This window comes from Panthera uncia (assembly GCF_023721935.1).
Source record: "Panthera uncia isolate 11264 chromosome A3 unlocalized genomic scaffold, Puncia_PCG_1.0 HiC_scaffold_11, whole genome shotgun sequence".
NCBI lineage: Eukaryota > Metazoa > Chordata > Mammalia > Carnivora > Felidae > Panthera > Panthera uncia.
The window spans coordinates 24,818,132-24,841,340 of NW_026057578.1; the positions used below are offsets into that span (position 1 = coordinate 24,818,132).

At 39.3% G+C, this 23,209-nt stretch overlaps 1 protein-coding gene across 2 annotated transcripts in view; it reads right to left on the minus strand.

Moving 5' to 3' along the window:
- The window catches only part of CBFA2T2 (CBFA2/RUNX1 partner transcriptional co-repressor 2), a 141,761-nt gene that overhangs the window by 18,181 nt on the left and 100,371 nt on the right, over positions 1 to 23,209 (minus strand). For both annotated transcript variants that reach the window (XM_049649985.1, XM_049649984.1), the window contains exons 3-8: positions 19,164 to 19,405; positions 12,524 to 12,613; positions 7,848 to 8,029; positions 6,704 to 6,957; positions 5,848 to 5,933; positions 4,210 to 4,405 (exon numbers count right to left, since the gene is read on the minus strand). In XM_049649985.1, the coding sequence (XP_049505942.1) occupies positions 4,210 to 4,405; positions 5,848 to 5,933; positions 6,704 to 6,957; positions 7,848 to 8,029; positions 12,524 to 12,613; positions 19,164 to 19,405 (1,050 nt within the window). The remainder of the gene's footprint in view (positions 1 to 4,209; positions 4,406 to 5,847; positions 5,934 to 6,703; positions 6,958 to 7,847; positions 8,030 to 12,523; positions 12,614 to 19,163; positions 19,406 to 23,209) is intronic.

The following is a 23,209-nucleotide window of genomic DNA, read 5'->3' on the forward strand; positions in this document are numbered from 1 at the left end:
TGAGGTGGGGCCAGGGCATCAGGAATTTTTTCCAAAAGTCCCCAGGTGGGATCTAATGGGCACTGAGGGTTAACCATTAAAGAAAAGTGCCTGACTTAGAAGCTGGTGCTCATGGTTAAGGTTTTCCAAACCACAGCAGGAGCACTACCTCTCTGTCAGTCAGATACATTTTCTGTTGTACAAAGGTGAAGTGTCTTTATTTAGCTGATTCTTCCAGTATTGCTACATCCTGATTTTTCAGTTGTGGGCATTACAGATTGACCAGACATTTCACTCTCTTTTAACCCCCACCGCCACTCCATCACAATTCCTTCCTCTTCTATTCCCCACAACAGAGATCTACTCAAATTCTGTTATACCGGTAGTCAACATTTACAATACTTAATGTAAATACTAATCACAGCTGGCTCATGTGGTTCAGGTTCTACGAATCTTTATATCTTCCTGAACAAGTTTTTATTTTTTTAAGAGTTAATAATTGAGGGGCGCCTGGGTTGCTCAGTCAGTTGAGCATCTGACTTCGGCACAGTTCATGATCTCGTGGTTTGTGGGTTTGAGCCCTGCATCAGGCTCTGTGCTGAGAGCTTGGAGCCCGGAGCCTGATTCAGATTCTGTATCTCCCTGTCTCTCTCTGCCCCTCTCCTGCTCATGCTCCAACTCTCTCTCAAAAATAAATAAACATTAAAAAAAAAAGGTAATAATTGCCTTATTTAGTCATATGCTAAGTTTCCCATGTAATTCTTTCTAATTCAATCTCACCTTCTCTTTCTATTGTGTAGACATTTTATAAATTTCATTTTCTAGAAGAAATCTCCAGCAAGCTTTTGGCCGATTCCAGCCTCAACTGCTTTCTAGGCTTGCTGTACCCTGTTGCTCGGGACTACCCTGTTGCTCACTAGCCTAGGGATTGCCTTCTGTTCTCCTTCTCAGGTCGGATCTAGTGTAATCAATTCCATGTCTTCCACTTTCTGGTTTACTTCCCTGTGTTAGGGCATAGCCTGCTCAACTGTGGTAGACACCCTGATAAAGGGTAGATAGGAGGTGCATTTTTTGAAAAATTGTAGGTTGTTACACATTTAACTGTTTTGGTCTAGCACAGAAGTCTAAGTTAAAATAACTTCAGAGTCATCTTCGAACATTCTATGATAATAACTGATGCTTGTTTTTTCCAGTGTTGTTTACTTGGCAGACTGGTTCAAGCCGGAGTACTGCCTTTCAGTTCTAGATAATTTTTTTGAATTATTTCAGTAACTACTTTATCTTCACTTTCTGTTCACAATTTCTGGAACTCATCTGATTTGGATTAGATGACTAACAAGTTCATAAAAATATTAATGCATGATTTGGTGAAAAATGATAAAGTGAATACTATAAACCTACAGGTCAAGAAAGACAATTCCAGCAACCCCAAATCCCTAAGAGGTGAGTAGTGGTAAACCACAGTCCTTTTTAAATGATACTAGCCAGACCTACAATCCTGTCCTCAGAAGAGCCAGTGGTAGAGATGATGAGCGCTCAGTCTATACTCCCCATCACCTACAGCCTCCGCCTCACACCCCCAGAGAAAACCATTCTCTTGAACTCTGTGATAATGATTTTCTGATTTTTCCCTATGCTTTTCCTAACTATTTATGCATCCTTAAACAAGATACCAAAATGCATCCCTTATCGTCTGAACCAAATCTATCTCTGAATATACTGTGAATCACCAATGTTCAGATAGAGGGAACCTATATTATTTTCAATGGGAAAAGTAATAATGCTATCCAGTCTCCAATCAATTTCTCTCCAAATCACCAAAACACTTAAATCCTAAGCAAATAATCCATCAGGGATTTCTACAACACCCTAAGCATTTAAAACACGAATTATTAAAACAAACAAAAAACTCAAAACAAACCCACAAACCACAAATTGTCTAATTATTTAAAAGTCATAGGTATGTCTGTATAATATGCCCAAGAGTACTGCCCAGTGTGGAACAGTGTTGCTCTAAATGCTAGTCTATAAACCTTTATGGTCCATAAAGAGATATGCATAAGCACCATGTCTCTAAGCACACTGCGTAACGTAGAGGACTTCTCTTAAAGTCAGCAACCATGCCCAGCATGTGCTGTGGCAAGCTCCTGAGGTCATCATGGTCCAGTAACAATTCATTTTTGGAATGGTTTTGGTCCACATTTTGAATAGCAGGATTATTCAGGATATGAACTATGCTTTCTCTCTACGCTGCAACAAATGTGCTATGAGAGAAATAAACAGTGAAATAAAAATATGAAATATGTATACTTTGCATAAATGCACATACTGAAAGATATTATTTAAGTCAGCCAGACTGACCACGGCCTGAAACACCAGAGAGAAGGAAACTGGGACCCATGGAGAGCTAAACCTACAGTGACAAAATAATTTCACACCCCAACTGTCTGCATGTTTGAGAGTGAGGGATGTGCTAGTAATAATCAGGACCGGAGAACATGCAGTCACTCAAGCTAAACCCTCAAGTAAGGCGTGAAAAAGATGAGTAGAGGGGCGTCTGGGTGGCTCAGTCAGTTGAGCATCCAACTTTAGCTCAGGTCATGATCTCACGGTTCCTGAGTTTGAGCCCTACATTGCATTTGTTGTTGTCAGTGCACAGCCCACTTCAGATCCTCTGTCCCCCCCTCTCTCTGCCCCTCCCCCACTCGTGCACACACTCGTGTGCTCTAAGGAAAAGAAAGAAAAAAAAGGATGAGTAGAGAGTAATGCAAAAACAATGTTTAAATGGCCCAGCAAGACCTGCCATCTGGCTGGAGAAGAGCCGCCTCAGGACCACAGTTCACTCTGCACTGGATGCCTCCTAGCTAAACACATGCAGACTGACTGGTGGAAGGTTTGTGATTTGGATGGTGAACTTCGGATGTTTCTATAAATTGTTACAGGAACTATTCATGAAGGTTCAGATGGTGAGGGATACCTGAGGATGAGCCCTGAAGTTGTTTGTATGTATGTACTGATTGATGGATGGATTGATTGTAATCTCTATACCCGACGTGAGGCTCAAATTCATGACCTGAGATCAAAAGAGTCGCATGCTCTTCTAAGCCAGTCAGGTGTCCTGAGCTCTGAAGTCTTTATGAAGGTAATCACAGTGTAGCTACAAGTATTCTTTGATGTCTTGCTGTGATATTCCACACAACATTGCTAATCAATGGTTGATTAAGAGTCATCTCGGTGGGAGTGGGATCCTTTGGTTACCAATGTCTTTGCCCCATTTTTGCTCAAGTCTTTTGTATTTATTATTTAAAAAATGTTTACGTATTTATTCTGAGAGAGAGACAGAGAGGGAGTGAGCAGGGGAGGTGCAGAGAGAGAGGGAGAGAATCCTAAGCAGGCTCCATACTGTCAGTGCAGAGCCAGATGCGGGGCTCGAACCCGCAAACTGAGATTATGACCTGAGCTGAAACCAAGAGTCAGATGCTTAAACCGACTGAGCCATCCAGGAGCCCCTTGAAGCCTTTTTTAGACTAACAGCTGTCTTCTGTGGAACATGCTAAGTCTGTCATGATAAGTGATTCATTCTCCGTGATGAGAAGAGGGAGCTTGAAGTGGGTAGTTGGGGGAAAGTCTGATCACAGATAGCCCCTCATTTGTCTGTGTTTTTGGATAGGGCACTTTTTCAGTTACTAGATGACTGTGATGAAACATTTTTGGGGAAACGGCTGTGGTGTCCTGGATGTACCCTGGACTGACAGAACAGTTGTTCTTATCTCTGCTGTTTCAGGTTGAGAAAAGACAAGAAGGGCTAACCCAGCTTGGTATAGTAAAGGTATGGTAAAACTTTTCTAAAGGCCTCCAAGACAGAGGTTGATAAATGGTGTCTTCCTGGATGGGGAGTGGGAAACAGAGGAGGGAAGGTGAGGTAAACATTTTTAGATTTTCAGGGCTACCGTTGAGGAGTAAATGTGATGTATGTGAGTACCTGGGACACTCAACGAGGCTGACTTTAACAACCACTCTTTGATCACCACCCAGCACATATAGAGGGAGTTAAAAACAGAACAAAATGACAAATATTCCCATTATCCATGTGAAAGACAGTATTTCTTGAACATTCCAGGTACTGAGTCCTCGACATATTTTATCATTCTCTTCACAATCACCTGAGTCTTTCTAACTCCACCATCTAGCACCGTCTTTCTGCCATCTTAGGTGAGACCCTCCCCTTACCATTGCTGAGAGAATCTGCACTCCCAGGACTGTGCTGCCTAGAGACCAACTCGCTCCCTGTCTTCCTCATCTCTGTGTTTTCGTTATATCGTCTTTTCCAGTAATTGAGTTCTTCACGATCAGATTCCTGACAGCGCCGCAGGACTGCCATGGAGCGCCTTGTCTTCTCTACCATTTCCATAATGCAGTTCAGAGCCTAAGCCAGAGAGGAAGTCAGAGAGAAGATTAGGACTTTGAAACAACCAATACTGAAATTTAAGCATAGGTAAAATGTAAAGAAGGAAGGTTTCAGTATCTTACAGATCAGCAATATCAAGTCAACACATGAAAGCCATTCTTAACAGCTTCTTTTTAAATAAGTAGACACAAACAATTTTTTTTGGATTTCAAAATAATCCTTTCTGGGGCACCTGGGTGGCTCAGTCGGTTGAGCGTCCGACTTCAGAGCTGACAGCTCTGAGCCTGGAGCCTGGAGCCTGTTTCAGATTCTGTGTCTCCCTCTCTCTGACCCTCCCCCGTTCATGCTCTGTCTCTGTCTCAAAAATAAATAAACATTAAAAAAAAAATTAAAAACAACAACAATAACAAAATAATCCTTTTTGGATTCTTCCAGGTTGAATCTCAGCCAGGATCTCACCATAATATAGTCCTTTAAACACTATGTATGGTGAAACCACATTATATCTCTGCCTAAACACATCAGGTTATCTGATAAGCTGGAGATTTGCCTAAGAATGCAATGAGAGAAATAATATTCAGAGACAATTTCACTCAAGTAGGAAAAACTATTGTATGTATATTTCAAGCAGGTACATCTTTTCTTCCCTTTTAGGACACGAATTCTCATTTGTTTTTAGAGAAGCACCATTTATTTAGCATTTCCTATATATTAGATCCTATGTAAGCACCTTACATATTAGAACAACCCTACGAATTCAAATAATACAGTATTCTTGAGGTGCCTGGGTGACTCAGTTGGTTGAACGTCTGACTCTCGATTTCAGCTGAGGTCATGATCTCATGGATCGTGGGATGGAACCCTGCGTTGGGCTCTGCACTGACAGTGTGGAGCCTGCTTGGGAATCTCTCTCTCTCTCTCTCTCTCTCTCTCTCTAAAAACAAATAAACATTAAATAATAACAACAACAACAGTATTCTTTATTTTTTAAGATACAGAAATTAAGGCTAGAAATGGTAAAACAACTCATCCATCATACAAAGTAGGAAGCAGCAAAGCTGAGACCTGAACTCCCAAACTTCTGCTTTTAACCCTTATACTGTATGACTTAACTTGGTTATATCCTGAAGTGATTACCCCACCAAAAAGATTTGAGAGTTACTCTTAGCTTTTTAGCTAGGGGAGTAGTAGATAAAACAAGTTTTAAATTTTATTTTATTATTGTTTTTTAAGTAAGCTCTAGGTCCAACATGGGGCTTGAAGGGCTTGAACTCATGACCCTGAGATCAAGAGTGGAACATTATACTGACTGAGTCAACCAGGTGCCCTAATAAATCAAGTTTTTATGGCAAAGACACTGTGGCTCTGGTTAAATTCACTTCAGGCATATATACTCTATTATTATTATTGGTAATAAGAATTAAATGTAATAGGAAAATTATACACTGTAAGATCCTTACATGATCGAGATGTTTCCACTCATCAGCCCATTCCCTTTCTGTCAAACGGTGGTCTACCAACTCATCTTGATAGCCTCCATTTAGACCTAGTAGAAATTAGAAATTAGATGTGAAGATAGAAGGAAGAATATAATATACAGAATTCCACCAAGTAAATACAGAACACATCCATACCACCTATGAGCACTCTACCAGGGCAACGATTCACAAGGGAGTGTGGAACCCACAAAATGACATAAAACCAACAAAAAGTTACGCTCAGTAGGTTAAGCGTCCGACTTTGGCTCAGGTCATGATCTCATGGTTTGTGGGATGGAGCCCCATGTCAGGCTCTGGGCTGACAGGGTGGAGCCTGCTTGTGATTCTCTCTGTCTCTCCCCCATTTGCACTCTCTCTCTCAAAATGGATAAGTTAAAAAAATAAAAAATAAAAACACTTTACTCTGAAATAAATCCAGACTTAGAGAAACACTGCAAGAATAGTAAAAGAATTCTCATATATCCTTCACCCAGTTTCCAAAATGTTAATATTTTAGTTGATTTGTTTCATCATTCTCTAGTTTTCTGTACCATTTAAGAAAAAGTGGTATCTCCTTATCCTTAAATATTTCACTGTGTATTTCCTAAAATTTACCGAGTCCCACTTCTATAATATAAGAATAACAGTAACAAAGTATGAAGGGAGATCAATTTCAAATGAAATCAGTACAACTGTAACATTTTTTATGTATAATATTGTTTTATCTATCAGTGGAAAAAAGCGATGATTGTATTATTTTGCTTTATAACTGAGTAGGAAAGAAACACAAAGATTCAATCTGAATTTCAACCATTACCATGCTGCTCATGTCACTTACTAAGATTGTGGTGTCTATCACGAACTTCTCGATGTTCTAGCATCTTATTGGGCTCACGATACAGGTGTGAAGTTGCAATATCTTCTAACGTGTAGTGCTGAAGAGGTGGAGGAGTAGGATGGAACTGGCCCCCAGGATTCATGAGGGGCACAGTGAGGGCAGGACTGTGCCGGGGAGCAGGGCTGATGGTGCACACTCTCTTGGCAGGAGGCTCGGGAGGAATTGTATCTCTTTCAAAACCGCTCTCTTCCCTCCTTCAGAAGAACCGGAAGTACATATCTTAGCCCATACACAAGTGTTCATACAAACATGTCCTGAGTACCTACTCTGTGTTATGTATTGTGCTATGTACTTTCCCAAACAGGAAGATGATAAGGAAAGGTCTGACGTAAGGCATGAACCGAAATGTCTCCAGAGGCCAGGCAGAAAACAAAATTTTCAACACTGTTAAAATATTGCTTCCTGGGGCGCCTGGGTGGCTCAGTCGGTTGAGCGTCCGACTTCAGCTCAGGTCATGATCTCGCGGTCCGTGAGTTCGAGCCCCGTGTCGGGCTCTGTGCTGACAGCTCAGAGCCTGGAGCCTGTTTCAGATTCTGTGTCTCCCTCTCTCTCTCTGACCCTCCCCCCATTCATGCTCTGTCTCTCTCTGTCTCAAAAATAAATAAAACATTAAAAAAAAAAAAATTGCTTCCTTGACTAATACTTTCACTCATACTGAAATTTCCAGAATAAATTAACACAATTTCAATCTTCAAAGTAAAGGTGACTCATTACCAAGTAACAATTACTAATTGTTATACTTATTATTAGACTTCACACATCAGAAAAAATGCTTTGGACAAATTTTATTTCTGATGGTTCTGGAGCAGTGCACACATAGAATGCCCTAGAGCAGAATCTCTCACTAGGGGTATACAGAGTCATCTGAAGAATTTCTGAAAAATATTTGTGTCTGGGAGCCACACCTATAGATTTGAGAAACATTCTGGTCTCTGATATTGGGACAGCGCAAAGCCAACCTTAGAAATTCTGAGTCCATACCTATATATAACCACAGTAATTAAATTCTCTTTCTTTCACAAGTAAAGAGGAAGCTTAGAGTAATTCCAGAAAAGCAAGGACAACAAAGCACTTCTCTGCTCACCTCTCCGGACTGGGCCTCTTCCCGTTTCCATGCACTTCCATGAGCAGCTCAGAAGAGTCAGCAGGTGACGCGATACTTGTGTTGAGCAGAAGGTGTTCGTGTTGAGCCAGGTATTGGGATGGGGTCTGCTTGGCGGCTCGAGCACAGTGCAGCAGTTCTCGCTGCAGCAGGGGCAGATTGGCCTTGAAAAAAAGAGGCAGGGGCTGGAAGGCAGTTTTCTAGGTGTTGGGCCCCACACAACAGAGCTCAGCACCTCAAAAGACTTTCACAAACAAGACGACACAAGACAAAAGCCCTTCTCATCAGCCTGATTTTTATATGCCTCTCTAAGAGTAAAGTGACATCTAAAAGACTGAACTTGAATTACTGGCTACCTTGTCTCTTGTACCCACAAGGTGTAAATCCCCTCAACAGGAAGCCCGTGCTTTATTTACCTTTGTGGCCTAGTGTAGAGTCAAAGCTCAGTGAAGGTGTTGAACGTAAGAAGTTAAAACTTTATACATTTTTGGGGGCATCTGTCTGGCTCAGTGGGTAGAGCATACGACTTTTGATATCAGGGTTGTGAGTTCAAACCCCACGCTGGGCATGGAGTCTACTTAAAACTAAAAAAAAAAAAATTTTTTTTTTAATTTATACATTTTTCAAGACTTTGGCCAGTTAGAGAATTAGTACCATCTACACAGGGGTAGAAGAAATTCACTCCTTCCTCTATGATTATCAGTAAGTCGTGGATTCTCTCTGTCAAATTCCAACTCGTCTCTGACAGGACTGCTCAACTTTTTTTTTTTTCATGTTCTCTATGACAGCTGTCATGGAATTCTGGAAGTGGTAATTACTTTGGCTTGGTAGGAACATGGGGTTTTGAAGAAAGTATCAGGAGTGATGTAAATGATAGCAACAAGCCTTAGACTAAGCTCAGATGACACACAGGTAACCCAGGGGCAAAATCGATTTCTTATTGTGGCACCCTAGCTGGATCTATTTCCTTATTATTATTATTTTTTTTATGTTTATTTATTTTTGAGAGAGCACAACCAGGGGAGGAGCAGAGAGAGAGAGAGAGAGAGAGAGAGAGAGAGAGAGAGAGAGAGAGATACAGGATCCAAAGTGGGTTCTACGCCGACAGCAGTGACCCGATGCGGGGCTTGATCTCACGAACCGCGAGATCATGACCTGGGCTGAAGTCAGACGCCCAACTGACTGAGCCACCCAGGGGTCTCTTTTTCCTCATTTTGTAAAAGGATAATTAACTATGTACTTATTATATTTCCTTCTCAAAATTAGAAATCTTTAATGGGGACAAATCATAAAACAAACCCTATATATCTCTAAACTTCACTCTTCATATGTAAAATGTACTTTTCCTATATTCCCTTTATTAAAAGAAAATAAAGAATTATTATACTTTTCTTCCCAAATTTAAGAATAATTCAGACTGAGTACATAAAAGATGTCTTTATCTCAAGGGAAACAGATGAACAAGTAAATGGAGAGTTTTAATAGATGTGAGTAGTCACCCCTTTACCGAGGGTTAATTTAGCAGGCACCATAATTAGTGACTCTCTTAAAGCAGAAATAAATTGAGAAAACCCAAACGTTAGCCAAAAAACTGCCATAACGACCTATCTCATGCTGTTTTCCAAAACAACAGAGTTAAGAATAGGGAATGTGACAATATAAAATACTTTTTAAGTCTGTTCTATAGCCTTCATCTTATAACAACTGTTTAAAAAAAAAAAAAATCTTAACTGAAAAAAATACTGTGTAAAATATCTTTTACATCTGTGACATGTGCCCTTTGATGAATTTTTTTTTTAATGCTAATTATTTCCTATTAACACAAATTTCACAAATCTTGGTTCCGGAGTCTTAGGGGAAATAATTGTCTGTTGGCTCTGACATACAGCAAAGAGACCAAGATAGAAGCAGCACAGCTGTTTCGGGGCTACAAAGGCACCACAGACTGAGGCAAAGCTTCAATGCTATCAAAACAGAGCCACACACAGCCTGGGCCCCTGACACCTAAGCATTTTCCTATTTGTTTGCTCTACTCTCATTTTAAAAGATTTAAAAAACTGGTAACAATACCTCAATAAGTTGACCCATCTTTCTGATGCTATTATTTTTTTTTTAGGAAGTGAAGGCAGAAATACAGGTAAAAGGGGCATATTTATTTGGCCGGGTGTATTAGACTTTGTGAGTCAAGATGCAAAAGTGAAGATATCGTGTGGGTCTCAAACAGTGTATAAAAAAGGTCAGATAACAAACGGAGTATAATTTTTTGTAGTATCAGTCTCCTACTAATGAAAAGAATGGAATGCATTTTGTTGGGGGGCTGGATTGAGGATAACATTTAGCTTAACTGGGGCTCAGAGTCAGTGTTCCCTATTACAAATCGATTATAAACGTGCACCTGTAAAAATTATTCTTCTTGGGGCACCTGGCTGGCTCAGTCAGTAGAGCATTCAACTCTTGATCTCAAGGTGGTGAGTTTGAACCCCACATGGGTATAGAGTATAAAAACAAACAAACAGACAAACAAACAAACAAACAAATTCTTCTCTCTAGGGCTGTATGAAACCATTTGGTGAGCTGGTCTGGGGGTCACAGGTTTCCAAACTATGCTTGGTCTAGAACACCCTGGTATTTGACCCTAGTCTTTCACTGCTGGGGAGCTACTTTATACTTTGGCAAGTTATAGATAAATGATACCAATGCAAAATAATTACTATCTATGGACATGAATAAAATTATGTCCAATAGAGGTTCCAATGACTTCCCTTGTGCTCTCTATAGAAGCCAATTTTACTTCTGGTTGCACATTCATGTCAATAATCCTGACCTATATAAATGTGTCTGTTCTTTGGATTCTCCCCTGAACTGGTTGTAACATGTTATTGGTTCCTTCATTAATGAGTTAAAGATAATCTTTGACACAGGTTCATCTTTTATTGGTACTAGTCAGAATGTTACCTGTTTTGTTGCTGTTTGTTGTTTTCAAAAATTATTGTATAAAAGGGAAAAGGCAGTAACTTTACCATGGGAAAGCATGGTAGACAGACACTGCCTTCACCAAGTGATCAAAGTCAACATCACCAATTAGAAGACCGATTAACATCTACGTCTACAAAGAGAATGCAGTGATACCACGTAACCTGCTCTTGCTGCCTAAGATGCATAACCTGTTCCTCATCATGAGGAAGCTTCAGAAAAATCCAAAGTGAAGTACCTTCCATAAAATAACTACCCTGAACCATTCAAACTGTCAAAGTCATAAAAGTCTGAGAAGCTATTTCAGATTAAAGTGGACTAGAGAAACATGACAACGAAATGCAAGATGTGATCCTGTATCAGATATAGGACCACACAAAAAAGCTTTTCTTTCACTGTAAGAGACATTAGTGGGACATTTGGTGAAACATGAATAAGGGCTGTGGATAATAGTGCTTTATCAATGTTAATTTCTTGATTTGTTAATTATACTAGAAAGTATTGAGATGTATCATGTCTGCAGCTTATTCTTAAATAGTTCTTTTTTAAAAAAAATTTTATTTATTTTTTAATATTTTTAATGTTTATTTATATTTGAGAGAGAGAGAGAGAGAGAGAGAGAGTGCGTGAGCAGGGGAGGGGCACAAAAAGAGACAGAATCTGAAGTACGCTACAGGCTCTGAGCTGTCAGCACAGAGCCCAACGTGGGGCTCGAACTCACAAGCCTTGAGATCATGATCTGAGCCGAAGTCAGATGTTCGACTGACTGAGCCACCCAGGTGCCCCAAAAGATTTTATTTTTTAAGTAATCTCTATACCCAAAGTGGGGGCTCCAACTTGCACACCTGAGATAAAGAGTCGTATATATGTTCTATCGACTGAACCAGCCAGGCACCCCTCAAATATATGAGGGAAAAAATAATTACAAGACAAAATAATAATAGAGATGTGATAAAATAGTAACATGTAGAGAATGTGACTAAAGAGACGGTGGTACAGTCTACAGGAAGTTTACTGTATCATATTGCAACTTTTCTAGGAGTATGAAATTATTTTGAAATAAAACACTTTTTTTAAAGGGCATATTACATATAAATTTAATACTGCCTTACTTCTCAGGTAAGTACAATTCTGAACAACGTCTCCCAAAAGTTATGTTCTAGGGAACATTAATTCCAGAGGACCTAATCAGAAGCTAGACTAACTGGGGTTGGGGAGACAGCAACATTGTCTTTCTGTATGCTCTTCTGTTTTTAGGATAAGCGGGAAGTGCAAGGCCTCTCCTTTGTCTGACAGCCTTCTCAGAAAACACACACACTTTCCCCACTGGCCGCAAACAAAAGATTTAATGTTCAGTTACTTTCTCTGCTAAAAGCCCAGCCTCCAAACCATCCACACACTCACCTTCAGCCCACTCACCTCCTGCTCCCCACCTGCTATTATGTGTTATTAGCAGTATCTGCATATGGACCACAACTCAAGGCTTCTGTAATTCCCATCCTACCAAGTGTGAATAAGGCATATCTGCAGACCACACTCCCATTCCTCTTAGGAGACTCAAATAAAATAAAGATATGAAAATGTGTGGCAAGCTACCCTGGCTAGGATCACAGAACAGGGATCAGCAGCAGGAAAACTTGAGGAAATGCTGAAGATAAATTACATTCAGTAATTATAAAAATTACCTTGAGGAATGGAATCACAAAAGGACGAAGAGGAAAGTTTGTAGCCTCTTGGAGCTTGCAATGGAATTCTTCAATTGTTACTGTTGAGTTCTGAAAAGACAAATAACACTGTCAATTTCTAAAACTGGATACTGTCTTCCCAATACAAATCTAATAGTGCTAACTCTTTTTAAATCAAGGAAAAGGATAATCCCAAGAACACCACTGTAAACTCAGGTCCCTCTCAAAGGTTAAATAAATTGTTTCCTTTATGAATAAAGTGTGGCCTCATTGATTTTCTTTTCTTTAATACCCTAAACCTAAACTGTCCTCTGTACTCAGCTACTGCTTTCCTCAGCATTTGTGAAGAAGGCACTCAGGCCTCTCGAATCAAAGAGCTCATGGCAAGCCACCTTGGGTACCGGAAACCAAACCTACAATGTTCCCAGATGGAACAATCCTGAATGAGTCCAGGATATCAACTTCTGAAGTTCACTTCTTCATAGATCGTGCCCTCCTCCTAGCATCAGTTCCCTAAATATTCTAAAGAAATTTAAAAACAAACGAAAAAACCAAGGCAAAACAATCAGTGCCTTCTACCTTCAAGTGGTCTGCCTGCATATGAGAGAACCTGGAAACAGGCACACGCCCACCGGGAAGGTTGTAGTTATTTCCCGTAAGGTTATTAGCACTTCCCATGTATTTTTTCAAAAGTCTAGCTTTAAATAGGGTTCTTAGCTCCTCTGCTCAGGTGAATGTACAAATAAAAATATTTTCCTCAAAGTTCACAAAATATTTTTATTCAATTCCCTAAAACATAGTATAATACCAAGTTAAAGAACAAACCTGGCTGGGCATTATTCTTGATTCCCTGAGAGAACAAGTACCACTTCTAGGGATTTTATTTTATAAAATCATCAATGGTTCAAAGCTGTAACAAGTACTATACAGATTATTTATCAACACAATACTGCTTCTTGACAATAAGGAACAGAAAACATTAAGGTCCACTACCAGGAAGTTGCATTAAAAATGATGGTACAGAAGGGGCACCTGGGTGGCTCAGTCAGTTAAGTATCTGACTTCAGCTCAGGTCATGATCTCATGGCTCATGAGTTTAAGCCCCACATGGGGCTCCCTGCTGACAGCTCAGAGCCGGAGGCTACTTTGGATTCTGGGCTCCCTCTCTCTCTGCCCTCCCCCACTCACACCTGCCTCTCTCTTTCTCTCTCTCTAAAAAAAATAAATACATAAATATTAAAATATTCAAATATTCAAAAAGAATGATGGTACATGGGGCGCCTGGGTGGCTCAGTCAGTTAAGTATCTGACTTCGGCTCAGGTAATGATCTTACGGTTTATGAGTACAAGCCCCACGTTGGGCTCTGTGCTGACAGCTCGGAGCCTGGAGCCTGCTTCGGATTCTGTGACTCCCTCTCTCTGTCCCTCCCCTGCTCACACTCTGTTTCTCTCTCTCTCTCTCTCTCAAAAATAAAATTAAAAAAAAATTTTTTTAGAGGAAGAAAAATTAATTAATTAATTAAAAAAAAGAATGATGGTACAGTCATACATCAGAACACTAAGGGAACAGGAAAGACTATATGCATTAATAAGGAAAGGTGTTTACAATATACTGTGAAATGAAAAACCAGAAAAAGAGCAGCATGCTTTCCTATAAGCCATTTATGGAAATTACACACACACACTTATATAGTATCTTAAGTGCCTAAAAAGACAAGTACAACAGCACTTATTTCTGGATATGAAATTATGTTGGATTTTCCAAATATATCACACTAATATTCGGTAAAAATTAAAAATATTTCCTTTTAGAGAAAAGAGTATATCAAATTAAACGATGTTAAAGTATTTGAAGCTTATCTCATTTCACATCAATACTTTTTTTTAAAGAATTTACTTTCTTTTTATTTTTTAAGTTTTTACGAGTGTGAACAGGGGAGGGGCATAGAGAGAGGGAGACAGAGGATCCCAGGGAGACTCCATGCTGTCAGTGCAGAGCCTGACATGGGGCTCCCTCGCACAAACTGCGAGATCATAATCTGAGCTGAAACCAAAAGTCACTTAACCGACTGAGCCACCCAGGCGCCCCAGTGACAGTTTTATTGATCTCTCACCAATCTTGATATCTTATTTGCTAGGTTAGAATGTTCAAGATCACGCTGAATTGAAGAAACATTCTTTTGTTTTTTAGAAAAGACATTCTCATCTGATTCCTAGTATTAGAGGGAAAGCATTCAAAATTTCACAAGCATGAGGCTTGCTGTAGGTTTTTTGTAAGATAACAACTCTCATCAGATTAAGAAAGTTCCTGCTCTAATTGTTTTGCCAAGTGTTTTTTTAAAATAATGAATGGAGAGGTGCTTGGGTAGCTCAGTAGGTTAAGCGTCTGACTTTGGTCAGGTCATGATCTCCCCATCTGTGGGTTGGAGCCCCATGTCGGGTTCTGTGCTGAGAGCTCAGAGCCTGAAGCCTACTTCGGATTCTGTGTCTCCTTCTCTCTCTCTGCCCCTCCGCCACTCGCGCTCTCTCTCTCAAAAATAAACATTAAAAATTTTTTAAAAATAAAATAAAATAATGGATGTTAAATTCATGTAACACTTCTTTTTCTGCATCTTCTCCAAATAAATTCATAGTTTCAATACCAATTGCTATAGACTGAATTTTTGTGCCACTCAGAATTCCTATGTTGAAACCTAATTCCCAATGAGTTGGTATTTAGATGTGGAGCCTTTGGGAGGTGATTAGAGGTCATGAAGGCAGAGCTCTTAGGAACGGCATTAGTGCCCTTGTAAAAGAGACCTCAAGAGATCTCCCTTGCCTCTTCGGCATTGTGAAGACACAGTGAGAAGACAGCTATATAGGAACAAGGAAGTAGGCTCTCACAGAATACAAAATCTACTGGCACCACTTACTAGCTTCCAGAACTGTGAGATAAATGACTGTTGTTTATAAATCACCCAGTCATTGGTATTCTGTTGTAACAGCATGAACAGACTGATTCAGGACACGGATTTTAATAAAATTCCCATTATATCAGAGTATAAATTAGTATAATATGTAGGAAAACCAAGGGCCTTACATATTAAATTGGTATATATGCATACCTTATGAAATCCCAATTCCACTGTTCAGTGCAATGCTTGCACATGTGTACCATGTAAAAGAATGCTTACAGCAACATTATTTGCAATGGCTCCTATACAGAAAAGAGTTAATATAGCAGGTTTAAAACTGATAACCTTATTAAAGAGCACTTACAAGGTTGGGCCATTGGCTGGCACCTATGAATTTGGCTGATGAACAGTTTCCCATAAAGATATAAAACTTTCCCTAACCGAAAAGGTAGAAGCACCCCAGTGTACATCAATAGATGAATGCAAAAGATGAAGCCTACTTCGGATTCTGTGTCTCCTTCTCTCTCTCTGCCCCTCCGCCACTCGCGCTCTGTCTCTCTCAAAAATAAACATTAAAAAATTTTAAAAATTAAACAAAATAATGGATGTTAAATTCAAGTAACACTTTTTTCTGCATCTTCTCCAAATAAATTCATAGTTTCAATTCCAATTGCTGATGAAATACCAATTTCATCAAAAGATGAAAGCAAAATGTGGTATATACATGCAATGGAATCTTTTCAGCCAAAAAAAGTAGAAAAATATGATAAATACTATAACAGGGATGAACCTTGAGGATAATTACACTAGTCAAAATAAGCAACAGAAAGACAAATACTGTATGATTCTACTTATATGAAGTAGCTAGAGTAGTCAAGTAGAATGGTGGTTGATAGGAACTGAAGGGTAAGTAAGGGATGGGGAGTTATTGTTTAATGGCACAAAGTGTCAGTTTTGCATGATTTAAAGAGTTCTTGAGGTGGATAGTAGTGATGGTTGCACAACAATACACTTAAATCATTGAATTATACACTTAAAACTGGGTAAGTTGGTTATGTGTATTTTTACCACCTACTGATGATTATCATTGGGAAAAAAAAAAAATTAACCTGAGAATGGCCATTTAAAGGACACAATTGGTTACATGTACATACAAATACTTCTTCAGCTATAAAAAAAATTTTGATGGGCCGCCTGGGTGACTAAGTTGGTTAAGTGTCCAACTTCGGCTCAGGTCATGATCTCACAGTCTAGGAGTTCAAGCCCCACATCGGGCTCTGTGCTGACAGCTTAGAGCCTGGAGCCTACTTCAGATTCTGTGTCCCTCCCTCGCTCTGCCGCTCACCTGCTCCTGCTCTGTCTCTCTCTCTCTTAAGAATAAATAAGACATTAAAAAAAAACAAACAAACCAAAAACAAAGTTTAAAAAAAAATTGACTTCTTTTCTGTTTTTCTTTTTTTTTTTTGCAAATGAGGGCTATCATTTTTTCTTTTACTCTTGAAATTATCTTCAACCTTAGACTCCACTTAAAGTTGGGGCGCCTGTGTGACTCAGTCAGTAAAGCATCCGACTCTTGATCTCGGCCCAGGTCACGATCTCACAGTTTGAGAGTTTGGGCCCCACATCAGGCTCTGCACAGATGGTGCAGAGCCTGCTTGGGATTCTGTCTCTTCCTCTCTCTCTGCCCCTCACCTGCCTGTGCTCTCTCTCTGTCCCAAAATAAATAAATAAACTTAAAAATATATATACAGAGTTGTGCCTAAATCTGTTGCTAGAATTGGTATGACATGCTGATGTCTGCTTTGCTTACAATTATGTTCAAACTCATTTTGACATTTAAAGCCCAATTTTATTACTCTAGATCTAGTAGCGTAAAATTTGACCAAAAACATTTTTCCCCTAAAAACAAAAATAAAAAAAACCTTCCTAACTGATAAGGGTGGCTACTGTGCCTAGACAGTGTTTTTGCAAACATTGAGGTTTCTGCTGAACATTGATTTTTCCTTCTGGGAATTTGGAATTTCAGCAGGTGCTGGCAAAGACTGCCTATGTACCCAGACTCAAGTAAAAACCTTGGGCATGGAGTCTCGAATAGGCTTTCCTGGGCAAAAGCATCACACATATGTCACTACATTTTCACTGCTGGGGGAAGAGTGAGCTCTGTGTGACTATTTATACAAGAGAAGAGCATAAGGAAGCCTGCACATGGATTCCACTAGATTCCAACAGTATCTCTTTCCTTTATGATCCAGCTGTGTAACCTTATGCCTCTGTAATAAATCTTAGTTGTGAGCACAGCTATATGCCAAGTCCTGTGAATTCTTTTAAGAAATTTCAGAACTTGGGGGTTGTATTAGGTTCTTTGACTATGCCTCAAAATGCAAACAACTCAAATGTCCATCAAGAGCAAAAAGTACAAATTGTATTCCTACAATAAAATACTATATAATATAGCAATGAAAATGAACAACTTAAAAAAAAAAAAAAAAAAAGAACAACCTAACAGCTCTAAAAAGCAAAAGGGATTAAATCTGAAATGATGAAAAAGTCATTTATCACACTCTGCCTTGTATGAAAGTTGTTTCTTCTACACTAGACTGAGAAATCTGTTAAGTTATTCAACTTTTTAGTCTCAGACTCCTCTAATTTATGTGGGTTACATCTATCAATAATCCCAATATTAATAATTAACTTCAGAATTTGGAAACCATTTATTATTAACCCATTTCAAAATAATTGTATTTTCCCCAAAAATGTAGTAGGAAGAATGGCAACGTAATTACAGTTTTGCAAATCTTTTTGGTATCTGGGTTATTAAAAGACAACTGGGTTCTCTTATCTGCTTCTGCATTTAATCCATTTCAACAGCCTGTATCATGCAGCTTCGAGAAAATTCTACTGTATGCTCCTTAGAGAGTAAGAATGAAAATGCAAGGAACATCTTAATATTATTATGAAAATAATTTTCACCTTCAGAAGTTCCAGGAAGGGTCTGGGGAATCTCAAGGGTCCCTGATTACACTTTGAGAACTACAGCATTAAGGCTTAGTAACGTGATTCACTTTTACATAGGTAGAGCCTAACATGCAGAACCATGAGGTGCTTTTTCAAGAGGTAAATCTTGTAGAATTCAATTTACAAACATAGGGAACTGTCAGTACTTTCCTTATATACAGTGATACCCAAACCCCACCCAGCTGTCTATGTCAGAAATTACTGCCTTATACCATCATGGGGTTCACCATACTCCTCGTACAAAGAAAAACTATGTGTGGCTTGAAAATTCTACAGAAACTATATTTGCATGAAGAGCTGAAGAATGTAATCCCTTTGACACTATTTAAACCACGAGACTTATAATTTTACAAACTATTATCCTGAAAATTAAACTCCCTGTTTTTCTTTTCTCTCAGGTTTGAAAACAACGCACCAGGCACTGAATATATTAAGTAACAAAACCTTGCATTAGCTTGGTTAAACCTCAGTAGCCTGTTGAAATTCAGTTGACGACGAATTCAAAGCTGCTTCTTGGAATTAAATCAACGTAATAAGAAATAATAAGCTAAACATTATAGACTTGTTTCCTTAATAAGTATTGTTATCCATAATTGAAATCCACAATTCCACAGGTTTATATGAGTTATATAATAACTAATCTAGTCTGCATATTTTGCCATGTTGCTCCAGGTTTGCTGGCTTTGGTTCTGAGCCACATAGATAGCTGTGGACAGTGATGCCGTACTTACCACCAGTGCTAGAACAAGAGTCCGCACCTTCTCCCCAATCTCAGGTGAGATGTCATTGCCAAACTGTTGCAGTGTGGTAAGGAAGCGTTTCAACTTGCTGAGCTGCCGAGCACCACAAGTGGCTGGCAACTGTTGATTTGTTAGTGCAGATGATGTGGAAGAGGCAGGACCATTGCTGAATCTCTGTGGTGGTGACGGGGCACCATTCAGGGTAGGAGGAGAATGGTTGATGCCATTGCTTACTAAAAGAAAGCCAAAATGAAAGACTCTGTTTAAGTGCAAAACACACAGGTCTTTGTTAATTTCTTCCTGTTTGCATTAACCTTCGTTTATTCATTTGAATTTTGTAAAGCACATATTAAGAATATACAAGAAACTGTTTCTGCCCTCAGTGAGACTACTACATAGGAAGACAGACTACCAGGTCAAAAATCTTAACAGAATAACACAGACGTGTTAAAATAAGAGTACGGAGTGCTGTAAGAGCTTGGAGAAAGGCTATCTAACTATAGATGCTATGGGGCCGGGGTAGGTAAAGATTTCCTGCAACAGGTACTGCAGAAGCTGAGTCTGGTAGGATACGTATTTCCAGTGTACTGGACACTTAAGCGCACAAATGCGTACCTTTCATGTGACATCTCCTTCCTGATCTTAGGGTTCCAAAGAAGTTAAGCAATCAGTTACAATGTAGCATGTGAATAGACAATCAGAAAAGAGAGTTCTGTTGAAGTGAGAAATGTTTTCTCTAGGCTATAGATTTAATGACCTATTCCTGCAAAAAGGTATATAAGGTACACACCTCTTGGACCATTCAGAATATTCATGCCCATCACAGTCAGTTTCTCTCTGCTCCAACAGTGTGATATTAATAGTGCCAAATTCTTGATCATTCAATAAAGCATTTTCTAGACACTACACAGGACAACACACCAATTTCTGCTCAAATTATAATACATGTGATTGATTAATGAGAGTTTAATTAGTTTCCCCATCGTTCTTACTCATTTCTTGCTAGTTTCAATTTGCAACACCACCCTAGAACTAAGTTCTCCTTCTTCACTGAATGGTGAAATAAAATTACCTGGTGACTAAGCGTCAATAGATTTTCACTTAATCATACCCAGGCTTGAACATCTAGGAAGACGAAATTAAAACATATGTCTAAAAAACATAAGAAAAGAGCCCAATTATTTAATCTTTACCTAACTTAGAAAACTGACCATTTACTTATATTGGGCTTAACACCAAGTCATTAATCACGAAAAATCTTCCACGTCCCTCCTTCTGCCTCCATGCCGGTCATAGTTGGTCAGCCATACTGTTCCTACTCCTTGACTGATCCAGATTCAAATTTGATCTGGCAAACTTTTCCTCATCCTATATATGCTCAGGTATCACCTGTATCAAGAAACATTCTTTAACAGATTCTGTGGCTGCACATTAAGGTAAACCCTGATAGATTTAATAACTCTTCTCTGTGCTGCCTACAGATACTTCCATTATGGTACCTACTTACTTTTTCCAGGTTTGCACTGTCTTAACAGACTGTGCACTTCTTTTTTTTTTTTTTTTTTTTTTAAATGTTTATTTTAGAGAGACAGAGCATGAACAGGGGAGGGACAGAGAGAGGGGGAAACAGAGAATCTGAGGCAGGCTCCAGGCTCTGAGCTGTCAGCTCAGAGCCCAACATGGGGCTTGAAGCCATGAACCATGAGATTGACCTGGGCCAAAGTCAGCCACTCAACCGACTGAACCACCTAGGTGCCCCAAGACTGTGCACTTCTTAATGAACACTATGTTCTATATCTGTATATACTTTGTAGACTGTATATACCATACATAAATAGATTGGCTTTGTTCATTAGCTAGCGAAGTGTAAGTGTTGAGGAAAAAGCTGCTGAATAATTCACTACATAAAAGACTAACAGCCTAAGAAAGAAAGGGCGAATTCTCCTCTGTATCTTTCATTAAAAGAGATCACTAGAGCTACTGGAAAGGAAAGCTCAATACTCAACCTCAGCAATCCAGAAAATTAGTTGCAATGGTCTGCTGTTTCTTTGTGTTCACAGAAAGGTCAATTGCCATCGGAGAGCTGCCCCTTTTGAAGCAATCCATAAATGGAATATATTACTGTGCTTTTAGCCATGCTGCTTTTTTCACAACCTCTTCAGTGAGAGCATATGAGCACATTTTCTGAAGTAAAATGAAGTAGTCAAATATGGAGGTAAAAAGGGCTAAATTTATGTGCAGATATATCTATTCCTATTGTCTGTATCTTGAAATCTGAATGACAGCCTAGGTTTAAATCTCTTCATTTCAAGACAGCACCTATATCTAAGAATGTAGAACTTTGAAATAGAAAATAGAATTTTAATTTTTTTTTTTAACATTTATTTTTGAGACAGAGAGAGACAGAGCATGAATGGGGGAGGGGCAGAGAGAGAGGGAGACACAGAATCGGAAGTAGGCTCCAGGCTCTGAGCCATCAGCCCAGAGCCCGACATGGGGCTTGAACTCACGGACCGTGAGATCATGACCTGAGCTGAAGTCGGATGCTTTACCGACTGAGCCACCCAGGCGCCCCGAAAATAGAATTTTAAAAAGGATATTAAACTTCATTTCATTTCTAGTTCCAGACTGCTACAGTTGCCACTTACTCAATTTCAAATGTTTTGAAATATAATAATTAAAATTTCTATTAAAGCTGTACCACTTAGACTCTCTTGCCTTTTAAAACAATAAACACAAAAAACGTAAATGTTTGAGCAACGACAGTGTGTAAGCTTATGTAAAGGCATTTAAATAAGAAAATGCATATAGTGCCTAGCAGAGTGCTCTAATGCATTGTGGGTACTCCATAAACACTGAGTGTCCTCTGCTCTATGAGGCACAGTATCTGTGAGAGTCAACATGCACAGGCACAGAAAGGCAGAAAAATTCAGATTAAAATCTAGACACGTAAAGGTGCACCTGGGTGGCTCAGTTGGTTAAGTGTCCGACTTTGGCTCACATCATGATCTTGTGGCTCATGGGTTTGAGCCCTGCATCGGGCTCTGTGCTGACAGCTCAGGATCTTCTACCTCCCTCCCTCTCTCTCTCCCAACCTCGCTCATGACCTGTTTCTCTCTCTCTCAAAAATAAATAAACATTAAAAGAAAATTAAAAAACAATCCACACAAGTTAGTATGTATGCATGTAAGTCTAGATTTTAAATTGGGTCTTCTTTTGACTTTTGTTTATGTGTTTAACTATACATATAGGACTGATTGCTGAGTTACACAGGCTTTGTGAAAATTCAACTTTACTAAATACTACCAAATAATTTTCTCACATTCAAACAATGTAGGAGTGTTCAGGTAGCTCACCATATGCTCACCAAAGCTTGATATTACTTTCCATTTTGAACATTCTTGTATTACATTGGGTTTTAGTTTGCATTAACTTGATGCAAAGTTGAACATCTATTATATATTTATTGGCTAATGTAATCCTTTTTTTTAAGTATTTGTTTATTTTGAGAGAGAGAGACAGAGAGAGAGAGAGAGAGAGAGAGAGAGAGAGAGAGATAGAGATTCCCAGCAGGCTTTACACAGAGTACAAAAGCTGTATGTGGGCCCTGATCCCATGACTGTGAGATCATGACCTGAACTGAAATCAAGAGTTGGACATTTAGCTGACTGAACCACCCAGGCGCCCCTGGCTAATGTAATTCTTATGGACTGAATTATGCCCCCCTACAAATTCCTATGTTGTAGTTCTAATCCCCTGCATCTCAGAATGTGACTGTATTTGGAGACACAGCCTTTAAAGGTTACATGAGGTAATGTGGGTGGTCCGTAATCCACTATGATTATTGTCCTTATAAGAGGAAAGGACAGCAGGTATGCACATGCACAGAGGCAAGGACATGGGAGGACACAGCAGGAAGGGTGGCCATCTGCAGCCAAGGAGAGGGGCCTCAGAAGAAACCAAACCTGCTGACGCCGTGATCCTGGACTTCTATCCTCCAGAACTGTGAGTTTCAGCCAACCCGTCTGTGGTATTTT